Source organism: Siniperca chuatsi, linkage group LG23 (assembly GCF_020085105.1).
Source record: "Siniperca chuatsi isolate FFG_IHB_CAS linkage group LG23, ASM2008510v1, whole genome shotgun sequence".
In the NCBI taxonomy this organism is placed as follows: domain Eukaryota; kingdom Metazoa; phylum Chordata; class Actinopteri; order Centrarchiformes; family Sinipercidae; genus Siniperca; species Siniperca chuatsi.
In genome coordinates this window covers 6,824,520-6,837,277 of record NC_058064.1, presented here as the reverse complement: position 1 = coordinate 6,837,277, position 12,758 = coordinate 6,824,520, and the positions used below count along the sequence as shown (strand labels likewise).

At 39.7% G+C, this 12,758-nt stretch overlaps 1 protein-coding gene across 1 annotated transcript; it reads right to left on the bottom strand.

The window, feature by feature from the left end:
* Positions 1–1,666: 1,666 nt before the first annotated feature.
* Positions 1,667–12,472, bottom strand: LOC122871515 (protein FAM180A-like). The gene is made up of 3 exons (XM_044186712.1): positions 12,230–12,472; positions 3,829–3,926; positions 1,667–3,412 (listed from the first exon to the last, which is right to left on the bottom strand). The coding sequence occupies exons 1-3, from the start codon at positions 12,303–12,305 to the stop codon at positions 3,083–3,085; spliced, it is 504 nt and encodes a 167-aa protein (XP_044042647.1). The 5' UTR covers positions 12,306–12,472; the 3' UTR covers positions 1,667–3,082.
* Positions 12,473–12,758: the final 286 nt, after the last annotated feature.

Sequence of the window (12,758 nt, the reverse complement as noted above, 5' to 3'; positions counted from 1 at the left end):
CACTAAATGGATGAAATATTACAGGCTCATTTTTCATGAAGTATACGGATAAGTCAATAACCCAGGTAAAGCCCTCATTTTTTCATGAAATCTATATCACAATCACAGAGGAGGAGATGGAGATAAAGAAAAGCAGTAAAGTTAGTGAGTAATTTAAACTTTAAGACAATTAAGGTGTGGATTGTTCAAAAGGTGCTGCAACTCAATACCTCCAATATTTTATATAATCAGTGAAGTTACAGAGCAAAATTAAATGACTGGCTTAGCAAATATACTGTACACACACAGACACACACACACACACACACACACATATATATGTATGTATATATATATATATATATATATATATATATATATATATACACATGTCCTTCTTAATCTTGACTTTTATACATTTGACAATCCCGAATACTGTATGTTTATGAAGTACAACTCACAAAGCAAAATCTGCTTTAAGCATATAAAAACAGCTGCAGTAAGCAACTTAAATTCTTAAAAAGTTAAACAAATTAACTATGTGAAAATACAATTTCATACATATTTAGTTACAAGGATTTGAGGACATTTCTTGTGCTTTATACCACAAGTAAATAACAATATTATCCAAAACTATGAAACATTACAATCTGGGAATCGTCATGGAACACAGAGGTTTTAATGAAAGTCAGTCCTGTCAGACTCGATTTGGGGAACGAAATCCTGAGATGTACTGTTTTCTTCAATATCCCGGTTTCTTTATGCTCTGTCAAATAGTGGCCAGAAACAGTCCAAAACTCATCATCATCATCATCATCATCATCATCATCATTGTTAGAGCGGCGCAGGGAGCGAAGGCTGATCCTCTTTCTTAGAAGGAAATTCCATCACTACCGCCCTCTCCTCCTCATCAATCAGTCCACCAGAGTCAGCACCATGCTGAGAAAGAGACTGAAAGTCCTGCAAAAAAGAAATCCTGTCATCATCATATACATGTTCAGAAATTAAATGCTTGTGGAGAACATGCAGCTCTGGTGGCAGGAAATGACAGACATGGGGACACAAACATTTCCAAGGCTGGATAAAAGCTAGAATTGAACCAGCATACTAAAAATGTAAGCAAATGTAAAACTAATTGATTCAAGGAGGGAAACAGCACAAACCAGCCTAGTATGGCAAGTACCTATTTTCCAAAATGAGTGGAGAAAAGAGTAGCTTTGAAGCAAACATCTATCAAACATTTTACAGTTTGCTCAATTGAGCAATCAGGGGTATTGATGTACACAGACTCATAAGCTCAAATCTGTGGTTTTCATTCAAAGGGCTTTTAGTGACAAATCAAATGAGCTGAGCAATCTTTTCTAGACAGAGCAAAGCATCTAATGGTGTCTAAAGTAATTTGATGACATCAAGCATGAACACAGTCAGCACAGGGGGATGGAGGTGACTCTGCATGGAGTTGTCAAACTAATATACTGCATATAGTTTGAGTTAGGTCAAAGGTCAGTACGCAAACTATGAGTCCATTACAATAACCACACTATTTGTGAGTAGTCAAGTGTTTACTTTCATGATGGATTTCCAGTAAGTGCCCAAGTGCCCAAGTTAAGAAGTTTATTAGAGCTGACTGGGACACACTTAATTAATAAGGCCATCCTGTGGCTCGCACAAATACATGGAGCACAGATGCTTTGCTGGTTTTATTTAATTGTCCCATAATGAACAAATGAGTAGGATCGAACATAATGCATTACAGTTACAATCAGATGAAAGTGAAAAACAACTGCACATTTAAGAGCTGGGAGAAGTAATACAATTCGTAAAGCAATTCAATCGGGGTGTCCTAGTGGCCTAGTGGTTAAGGCCTAATGTCCCCTATTCGATTCCATTTGGGGACTCTTGCTGTATGTCATACCCCTCTCTCTCCGACTGTTGTCTGTCTTCATTCATCTCGTCTAATAAAGACAAAATGCTACAGTTGAAACAAGTTATCTTGAAGCACGTAGATGTACTTTACATAAAAGAGAGATATTGTGATATTATATTTCATGGTTTCTCTCTGATTACATCTTTAGAGAAGGAACATATTTTTCACAATCACTGACCATCATTGATCATTGACAGTCATTGACCATACATATATATGTATATATACTGTATAATATGACAGGCTGAATCAACTAAATGACAACTTCTGCATGTTTGTTAATTATTGTCAGTGCTGAAACAAGTTTTAGGCGCATTACCATCAACAACTGGACAGGGTTGGTGCAGTAGATATCATAGAATACTGCTTCAATTCAGATATGAGCACATCACATGTTGGCTAAGTGTACTGTGTGTTGTTATTTTTGTTGTCATGGGACACATGCCTACCACTTGGGGATGGATAACCATGCACTTCTGTGCTCAAGACTGCAAGTTTGGGTATTGTGACAGACGCTAAATACACTTGATTTTTGAGCATGTTGCTGGTGGACACTGTTGTCCCACAAAGCATTGCATTTAGGGAATGGAGGAGATTTTGAAAAACATTTAAATAAATTGGATAGTGGTGAAACAGTTTCAAGAAGATCGCAGAACACAAAGAAAAAAGATTAAATCTTTGGGAAAATATGTTTTCTCTTCATGAATGAAAATCGGCAGTGGAATTCCAGTTGAAGGTTGATTGACAGCTCATGTATTACATCATTTCCTGTTTACAAAACAGTAAAGTGGATTGATTGAAAAAAATCTTAACTCAAGGTCCACTTGCTAGCTTTTTCCACAGCAGAAGCTCAGCTGTTTGAGCTAGTTAGTGGACTCAGCTCCATCAGCTGAGGATGACTGCAAGATGCGGTTAAAAGCTCTGGAAAGAGTTAGTAGACCTTGAGGTATTTGATGGAGGTGATTTTTGTCAAACACTGATTTATTGTATACTAACTGTAAAAACAGCATACTATAACATTTAGCATATGCTGTAGTGCATACTATATAGAATTAGTATGTAGGGTATGTATAAAACTGAGACACAGTTTAAGTGTAACACAGTCATATACTGAAAGATTGTTAAAAAGGCATGGGTGACCATGTGCTTTAAAAAAATACATCTTCTAAATTTTCCTTAAGAGGGTCTGAGGTCCTTTTGAACAGCTCTGAACAGCTGTATCACAGCGTCCACCCATGCCTCTCTCTGCTGCTGATTGCTGACTCGAGCCAGGGTCTGAGTGGTGTACACCAGGGTCAGAACTGTCCTCTCAAAGTCCTGCCAGCTCAGAGATTGCTGACGCTGGGTGAGCTCTGCTGCCAGACGGCGAATGTCGGAGAGCCTCTTGGGCAAGATGTCCTCACAGATGACCTCTAGCTTCTCCACGCTCCTGAGGGAGGCCAGCTCCTCATCTGGGATCAGCATGGTGTGTTCCCCACCTTGGATCTGCATTCCAGCTAGCAGGATCTGGGAGACACAGGTCCATCAAGAAAATACTTAGGAACTATCTACTAACACTACTAACCAACTAAATAACTAACTTGCTACCAAAAACCATCACTCCACCAAAGATACTATTTATTTAATTTGTGAAGTGAACTGAAGACATCATGAGATATTAATAAATGTTCCTTTCATCAATGTCGGGAAAACTTTGGGTAAACACATACTTTACATTTCTGCTCATGATTAGCAGGGCAGCAGCAGTACACAGTGTTTTCATTTTTTTAATCAGGAGTTTTCAGCTGTGGAAGACCGACCACAAATGTGTGACTTGGACAGATCTTTTACACATTCTCAACATATTTGAACTGGTTTCCAGTAATGAACTATGGAGCCATGAACTAATTCAGCAGCTCTAAGCCCACATGATCTAAACTGACCTCAAAAAGCAGGTTGACATCCTCCAATGAATGCTGGAACGTAGGGTTGATCAGCGAATATGTCCCACGCTTGATCCTATTTGCAGATGGATACAGAGCTAGAACACACACAAACAGGAAATTGGATTAGAGGATCTCCCTTGTATTCAAGAAAGTAGGCACCACATTATCCAACGTGGCATTCATGTGGGTGGGCCAGAGGTTGAGTAAACACAGATAGATTACTGCTTAAATATTATGTAGGTGAGATAGAATCTGGCTCCAGCTGTGCAGAGGATAATTGGTCTTCGACCCAAGCCACAGATGCTCCTATATTTACAAGTGGCAGTGGCCAGTGCATGCAGAGGTGAGATATCTATGCTCACAGAGGGGCAGGTGTTGCTGACCTCATTTGGTCAGATTTCAAAGTGTCAGTCCATATGTGTAGCAGACCAGGGACCCCGTAATCTGAGGTGTCCAGATAGGGCTGGAATGAAACCTCTTGCCGTCAGCTAGTGGAGACAGTTGCTGCTGCCCCATCTCTATGATAAAATACCATGAAATCCATATTTTACTGGAGGTGATAACCAGAAGCAATTCCACATGGTCACACACCTCTTATCCAGAGGTACAAAGTAACTAAGTACATTTACTCAAGTATTTAGTTTAAGTACAATGTTGAGGTACTGGCACTTTACTACAGTGATGCAGAATATGATACATACACAGAGTTTAGCTTTAAAGCAGCATAAAAGTAACAGTTCAACACTTTGGGAAATATATTTAGTTCCTTTCTTGCAGAGAGTTAGATGAGAAGATTGATACCACTCTCATTTCTGTCAGTTAAATATGAAGTTACAGCCAGAACCATACAACCTTATGAGGTTGTTCTGATGACAGTGTTAGCAAACAGTTGCCTATTTATACATCCAGCAGACACATCACAACTTTAGAGTTGTATTTCTGGCCACCTGATGAATGTAAGTCCAATATTCACACTCTTTTAGCTGTTTTGGCATCCACCAACACCTGAAAAAATATCTGGCCCTTTAGTTGCTAAATGCACCACTATGTTCACTAGCTAGTCGCTTACTTTGTTTGTCTGCCGTTTGGTGTTGGATTTATCAGAACTTTTTTGCTGAAAGCAGCTGCCTGCTTTAATTATGTTCTCTAATACTCATCTTTGCAATGTTGTTATTTTTACTTAAAGGATTTGACTACTTATTACACCATTCACCTTATTCGTGTGGCATTGTCTCTAAATAATTTAAATTACTAAAGTACTTTCTTTGTATTGTACATTTTTTTTAGCTTTTATCTACTCAAAGAGCCATTCTTCTGTTCACTTGCTTAAAATGCAGGAATAAGATAAAGGCAAAATTCTCTAAATTCTTAATTAAATCAGAAGGAAATATCTGTGTAAAAGAAATGCTTTATGAACTAGCCTGATCTTACAACCCCATATTTGTGTTTGCCCTGTGTGATAGCGAGCAGATATTCCCACTGGTAATGGAAAGCCTTTGGGAGGTCAAGTGTGAACAAGACTGGAATAAAAAAACGAGGGAAAAAAGCAGAGGGGTCACACAAGGATGCGGAGTAACCCCAAACACATTTTCCCCTTCCATACTGTTTGTAATATGACTACTGTTGCTGCCCAGACTCTTTAAATGTGTTCATATTATAACACCTCTGTTGTGTGAGACTCCAAGACCAATTTTGCTTCAGGAGAGTGAAGTGAAAAGCAAAGTTGATTAGAGCTGAAAGGGGATAATGAAGTAAGTTAAACCTTCCTTTGCGCTTCTCCCGACATCTCGCTCTCTTTTTTCAACGCTTCGCATATACTGTTACCATCCAGTGCTTTGCTGTGTGTAAGCCAACACACAGATCACACACACACAGATCTTAATGAGGTATACAGTACAAACAATGGGTTTCATTTCGGATTCGGTTTCAATCGTCCCCCTACCCTACAGCGGCATCTACGGTGCGCTGCCTCGCCAATTCTGCAGTAATGATCAGCCCCACTGCCCGCAGCCTCGCCGGCCAGATACATTTAGCTTTATAGCATTTGTGAGGCCAGCCAAAGCCTCATGCACTGGCTGATCTCCCTGTGTACCTGCTTCCTGCTTGGGTGACTGCCAGTCTCAGCTCCAGCTTTGCTTTCACAACCCAGTCACCATTCAGAATGTAAGGAAAATCTGTAGCTCTATGTTCCACCAATTTGGTACATTTGTGTAATCTTCAACATATTATCTCAAACCATTCACCTCTCAAACCTGTCCCAACCAAACAGGACCATAGCCAGGATTTTAGAAATACTGAGGTCAATAGTCCAAAGTCCTCCAGTCCAACCCCGACCCCCTTCAAAATTGTTTTACCAGCCACCAAAAAAAGTCTGCAAATCCTTGTTTTCCCCACATTGTGTATATAAATTGAATAGTTCACTTTTGGGAAATACATGTATTTGCTTTCTTGCCAAGAGTTAGATGAGTAGATTAATACCACTCTCATACCACTACATGTCTGTACACTAAATATGTAGCTGGAGCCAGCAGCCAGTTAGCTTAACTTAGCATAAAGACTGCAACCAGGGGAAACAGCTAGCCTGACTCTGTCCAAAGTAACAAAATCCATCAACAAGTACCTTCAAAGCTCACTAATTAAAGCTAACTGAAGAATAAGTTATATCTTATTTGTTTAGTCCAAACAAAAATCAAAGTGTAAAAATGACATGTTGCCATATTATACACCCCCCGAATGTGTCATACTATTTCTTGGCCGGGTGCAGTGACAATTTGAAGAAGACAAGACTGAAAACACTGCAACTTGGTTTTTGTATGGATTAAACAAATGGTTTATAATGTGTTAATTAGTGATCTTAAGAGGTGGTGTAGTCCCTCATTCACCCAGGAGTGTTCTATCGTTGAAAAGGTTTCAGTCGTAGTCATCTGGACACTGTTTTCAGAATCAAGACGTTTCGGCTCCCATCCGGAAGTCATTCTCAATTGTGAAAAAATGGGACGGGAACTAGAAATTTAAGCTACTCTGTGTTACATAAGCCCTGCCCTCAGGAAGGAATCTACCTGAGTATCTGTTAATTAGCTAGTTTCACCTGAAACTGACCTAATTGTTTCCATGATGGCCCAGTAATCAGTAATCAGGCCTATTGTTTTCTGGCTGCACCTCCCTCACCACTGTTAAGTACCTAACAGTGGCGGATAGGAGCCGAAACGTCTTGATTCAGAAAACAGTGTCCAGATGACTACGACTGAAACCTTTTCTACGATAGAACACTCCTGGACGAATGAGGGACTACACCACCTCTATATAGATATTCCACCTACCTACCAGGTGAAACTAGCTAGCTAAGAGGTGTTTGTAAGCGGATTTACTTACTTTTGGATAGAACGAGGCTAGCTGTTTCCCTCTATTTCCAGTCTTTGGGCTATGCTAACCGTACAGACATGAGAGTGGTCTGAGAAAATGAAACCACAAGTGTTTGTGGTAGAGACTGCACACTCAACCTATAAAAATATAAATCAAGAAAATTTACACCCCTCACTGAGTGAGTGACTCCCGAATGCACGATCAGCAGCGGAGGAAGAATGCCTCTGCAGTCGTATTAAATGCTTAGGAGACACTCCAGCTTCAGTGAGACATTGTCAATGTAAACAAAACAACACTCAGGGGAAAAGTGTGCTCATTACTACAAGGGTTATACTAAAGAATGGAGGAACTGCAGGGAAATGACAGCTTGGAGGCCAACCCAATGCTGATTTACATTTAAAATTAATAATCTGTGATTTACATAAAAGTTATCTACTACTCTCTGCCATTGTTTGCTGTAACGCAATAGTCCTTTGGCATGCAGGAAACTGTGTTTTATGTTTCCAGCAGCGGAAACAGCAGTTTGGTATAAAAATGTTATTGCTGGTTAATGCTCACATGGTTGGAGCAGCACTGCTGCAGACACAAAAACAGGCTACATGTCTTGTAACATTTAAAAGCTACAAACTAAAAATCCCTGCATGGAAAAAACAATCAGTTTAATGTTGCACATTTGTAACAGCTAAAAAAACAGGTAGAGGACTCAAATGCCCAACTCAGTGGCAAACAGATAAGCTAAAAGCAAAGTTTACTGTGAAGATCAAAAACAGGGTTTGGCAACAGGCAGTCAGGACAGAGAAGCAGAACAAAATGGGCAAGGCATGCAGGCAGGGTAGAAGTCCAAAAAGGCAGGAACAGGATAACAACAGACAGACAGGGAGAAGAAGGTTGAAACACTAAGGTTTGGTTGCACCACAGACAATCTGGCAGGGAACTGAGGGAAAGGGTTACATATACTGAGGAACTGATAGGGGATTGGGAGCAGGTGTGCAGCTAGTTGTGGAGCTCATATGATGATAAGGAGTGGGAAAAGCTGAGGGCTACTGCAGGGCGGGGATAGAAGGCGGTCGTGTCAAGATGGTAAACCAGGATTTGTGAAACTTTTGCAAGATTTGTGTGTTGTTTCTTCATTGTGCGTGTTCCTAAACCTAACCATGCAGTTTTGATGCCTGCACCTAAATCTCACAAGAGTTTCTGCAAATCCAGGGTTACCGTTGTCAAATATGAAATCTTGGGCTGTGTTAGTAGGATTGATAGTTTGTGCTATGTACACCTTGTATGTAAGATGTTTGCCTCTGTACAAGTCTAACTAATGTAACATCTCAGGTCAGCAGCTGTTCTGCACCATAGACTGCAATCTAATTAACAGTTAGATACAAGAAAGTGGATATGATAATCCCATGGTGACATACAGAGGTGATTGGGGTTGACAAAGAGTGGGAAGGAATGTATGCACATGTGTTGGCAGGCCGGAGTCGGCACCCTGTTGAGATGAGTTGCTTGATCAATGCATGGGGGTGATTCACATTTCCTTACTGACCAGCCGCTCTGATCACACCTGAGAATGGAATGCAGCGGCCGGTGAAGATCAAGAGGAATGGGAAGTGTGAACTTAGGCAATTTACATAGCATTGTGTACAAAGAGGACATATAATCAACTACTTTTGTATTGCTGCTTCAGACATAGCAGGGAGATCGCCTGGAGAGGTCTCTGTGCTGTGTCTCCAGATATATATCTGTATTTATCTGTATTTGTCTGTATTTGTCTGTATTGTTAGATTGTTTGTAATGTTTGTAATAATTGTGAGGATTATAAATACTAGTTAAAAGACAATTGTAGGTCTCGTGTGGATCCCTTCTCATCAACCAACTCGGAGAGAGGTTTTTCTGACCACGACACCGTCTAGACAGAACCATAGAAGGCTCTGGAATGAGAGCAGAATTAAGCAATTAAACTGGTACCAGCAATTAAAACGGCTAAATTCCACGCTAAAATCAGTTAATTCCAATGGAATTGCTGCTATTAGTGGATCCACACACATAAGTGAAGTATATCTGCATGAATTTTTCATGTCAACTTCAACTTTGAAACCATCTTTACAGTTCTGATTTGTGAGGGAATGGAGAGCCCAAAATGTCTCAAATGGAGGAAGCTCTTGTAGCTTATTAACTGTGTTGCACCATCCACTTTTATTTAACCTTCCTTTGTTGGAGTGCACAGAGGAATGGTTTGCAAACCATAATGAAACAGGAGTTGACGGTATACATCTTTGAATAAACTGTATGAACCTATTGTCCCGTTAGTGGCCAAGCTAACTAGATTTTGTTACTGACTAGCACTAGCCTGGCTGGCTAGCTGGTGTGACCAGGCCTGTTGTGTATGGCAGATAAATAACAGAGGTCAAAGGTGCAGATAATGGCAGTAGCCATCACAACATTCTTTAAGTTTAGAGACCCACGATAGAACTAAAATATGAAAAGAAATTTCAAAATTGATGCAGTAGAAATATCCTCCCTTTTAGTCCATATCCTTCTTTCTCTGAAAATCCTGGCTACTATACTACGTCTTTTTCCTGGGACCTCTGTGATTTATGGCGTGTTCATGTGGGACAGATGGTAAAGATGGGAATGATTCCCATGTTTAATGTGACAAGACTGTTGTATAATTGCAGATCTGGTCGTGTGAGGGCTAAAAATACTCTGCATTGACAATATTACACTATATCCATTACATGTTGGTTTAATCACCTTGAATGATGAACCTTGGCTGATGTGAGGCGTCCATATTTGTTTGTTTTTCAGGCACTTCCGTATTATTTAGCCATATCGGATGTATCAGAGTTTTCATCAGTCCTTTACGACTTGGATATTGACATGACCACTTTTACAGGTCTGAAGGTTGTAATTACAGTAACTCTTATATGACAAGAATGCAGCATTAACTAGGTAGACTAAACTAGAAACATCTTATTCAGACAGTCACCAGTGTATTTTATCTTTCATATTATATTTGCTTATAAGGATTAGGTATTGAAATATATGAGGAACATTCAAACTTAAATCTTCATCAAATGTCCCTGTATTATATTCCCAACTGTAGAGTAAAAGAGATTTGCTAGTATTTAAAGTTATTTAAAGTTTTAACACGTTAATGCGGGGGACAAACAAACATAAGGCGATTAATATTTTTCAACTGGAATGCCCTTTTCTCATTTTTCTCTCTCAGGTTGAATATCTAATGTAGATGTTTCTCTTTACAACTGCTTACAATAACTGCTCGTTCTAAGCCTGTTCATCCCTCATGCTTCTCCCCCCTCATCCAGAGCTCCACATAATCAGTGTTTGGATGGGCAGGCTTCCCCCAATGTCATTATGCACAGGCAGGGAACTTGTAATCTCCCGCTAACTGCTTGCAAGGAGACGAGGGAACAACAAAGATCCATTAATTAGCAGAGCTAAATGGTATTCCTGGCTGGAGGGATGTCTTGATGAGAGAGGGAAAAACAAACAAAAACAAAAACAGAATGGACGTCTGGATCCCTGCGGCTAACGGCAAAAGGGGGTGAAAAGGACACAGGAGAGAATAAAATCTTTACCACAATGGCTTGTCTACTGCTTAGCATTTCAAGTCACCTCTAAATGATGTTAAAATCCAAACAAACTACACTTTTCCAGCAACTCAGATACAAAATGTACCATTTACAATGCAAACACAAACTTCCCCATCACTACTAAAAAAGCTGCAATAAAGTCACTTAGAATCGCCAGGGAAGACGAGATAGGATTTGACACTGTGGATATTAGAATACTGGAGACACTGGTGATGATTGGAGATACTGGAGAATGGTCACATACGTCCAATTTCCACCCACCAAATACTGTCTTTCACAATGACCCAGGGAGGGTCATTGTGCTTTACATAAGCTTAGTCCCCTGAGGTTGATCTGCCTAAATAATAAATCAAATGGACTATTTTTGATTAAACTTCTCTCTACAGGTCAAGGTTTTAGTCGTATACTCTGCCTGACATTGTAGCTGGATTGCTTTTATTACAGGTGATCTTTTTCAAAATAACCACAATGACCAAAAAGGTGAAACTTGTCATAGCGCCGTTAGTGCAGGAAAGTTCTACATACAGTAGTGCTGGGTGGCAAAAGGTTAAGTAAAGCTATAAGTGACATTCCTCCCTTACAGTCCATCCTCTCAAATTAATTTCTGGAAAGTTTCCATTTATTACGCAATTTAAAGTTATACATACCAGGATTTTTTAGTCTCATACTAATATTTTTAGACTGCCTTTTCACTGTTTTCAATGGGCCAAAAAAAATAATGTTGCTCTGTCGGCTGGATGCATAATTTGGCCAATGTTTGCTTTATATGGTGATAATATGACAATATATGTTTTGTTTAGTGGAAAAAAACAAAACAAAAACAAAACTTCCTAAAACACATACACAAATAAATACAACAATTCAACAACTTTCCCCTCCAGAATTTGATTCTGACAGAAAGGAAAAAAGTTCGTAGAAAACAGGTTTGTAGTAAAAGTCTTATGAACATATGTTTTTAAATGAATAAAAGAAAAAATCAATAGAACCGTTATTAGTCAGTATTTTTCTCTCCTGTAGCCGGTTTTAGCATCATGTGACTTATCCAAAGATTTTAGGTTATGTGAGTCTTGAGAAAGGAATTTCCTCAGTGAGTGGTTCCAGTAACAACAGCAGTCACTTTTCAATGGAAAATGATCTGTTGATGTCCTGCATGTCGCAATATTCCTGATATCTCTGGAAGATAAACAAATTCTTTCACAGACACACAGAAGCAAACCAAGATTGAACCATCATGAATGTTAGTTTCCATTTTCTGATAGGCATGTATCCCTTGAATTAAGATGCAAATCATTGCAATTTGTGTATAAGGGATCATTGAAATCAGCTTTTTACATGATGTTCACATTATGGCCTATGAAAGATAATAGGGATATAATGCATGCATGGAGCAGGTGAGTCTGTAAAGCCTCTTCAAGTCCACCTACCTTTCCTGTGGTGCTGAGTGGCTGCCAGGTAGATGGACAAGTAAACAACGATGAATAGAGCCCACCACTGCGTCATGTTGATTATCCTCACACACAGATCTACTCACACAACTCAACACACACTCACACACAAATGAACATCTCAACGGTGGATGAAAATGCTTCGACTGATGCATTTCACATGCACTGGTTTCATATGCAGGATCATTCCTTCATTCACTGTGTTAATTTTTCTGTTGCCTCCTCCCTCCATCCATCCTCTTTCCATCTATTATTATTTTTTTTATGTGTGTGTGTTCTCCACTCAGGCCAGGCTGTCTGGGCTCTCATCTGGAAATAATCAGGATTTGGGTAGCGCCTGCCTTCTTGGCTGGACTTTTCTGTCAGCTACCGGCTGACTGCTTGACTGGCTGACTGGTTCAGTTACTGAGTGACTCTCCAACTGACTGGATAACTGGGTGACTGACCAACTGGATGACTGACTGAGCATAATGGCAATCCCAATTGATTGACAGAGCATAATAGCATC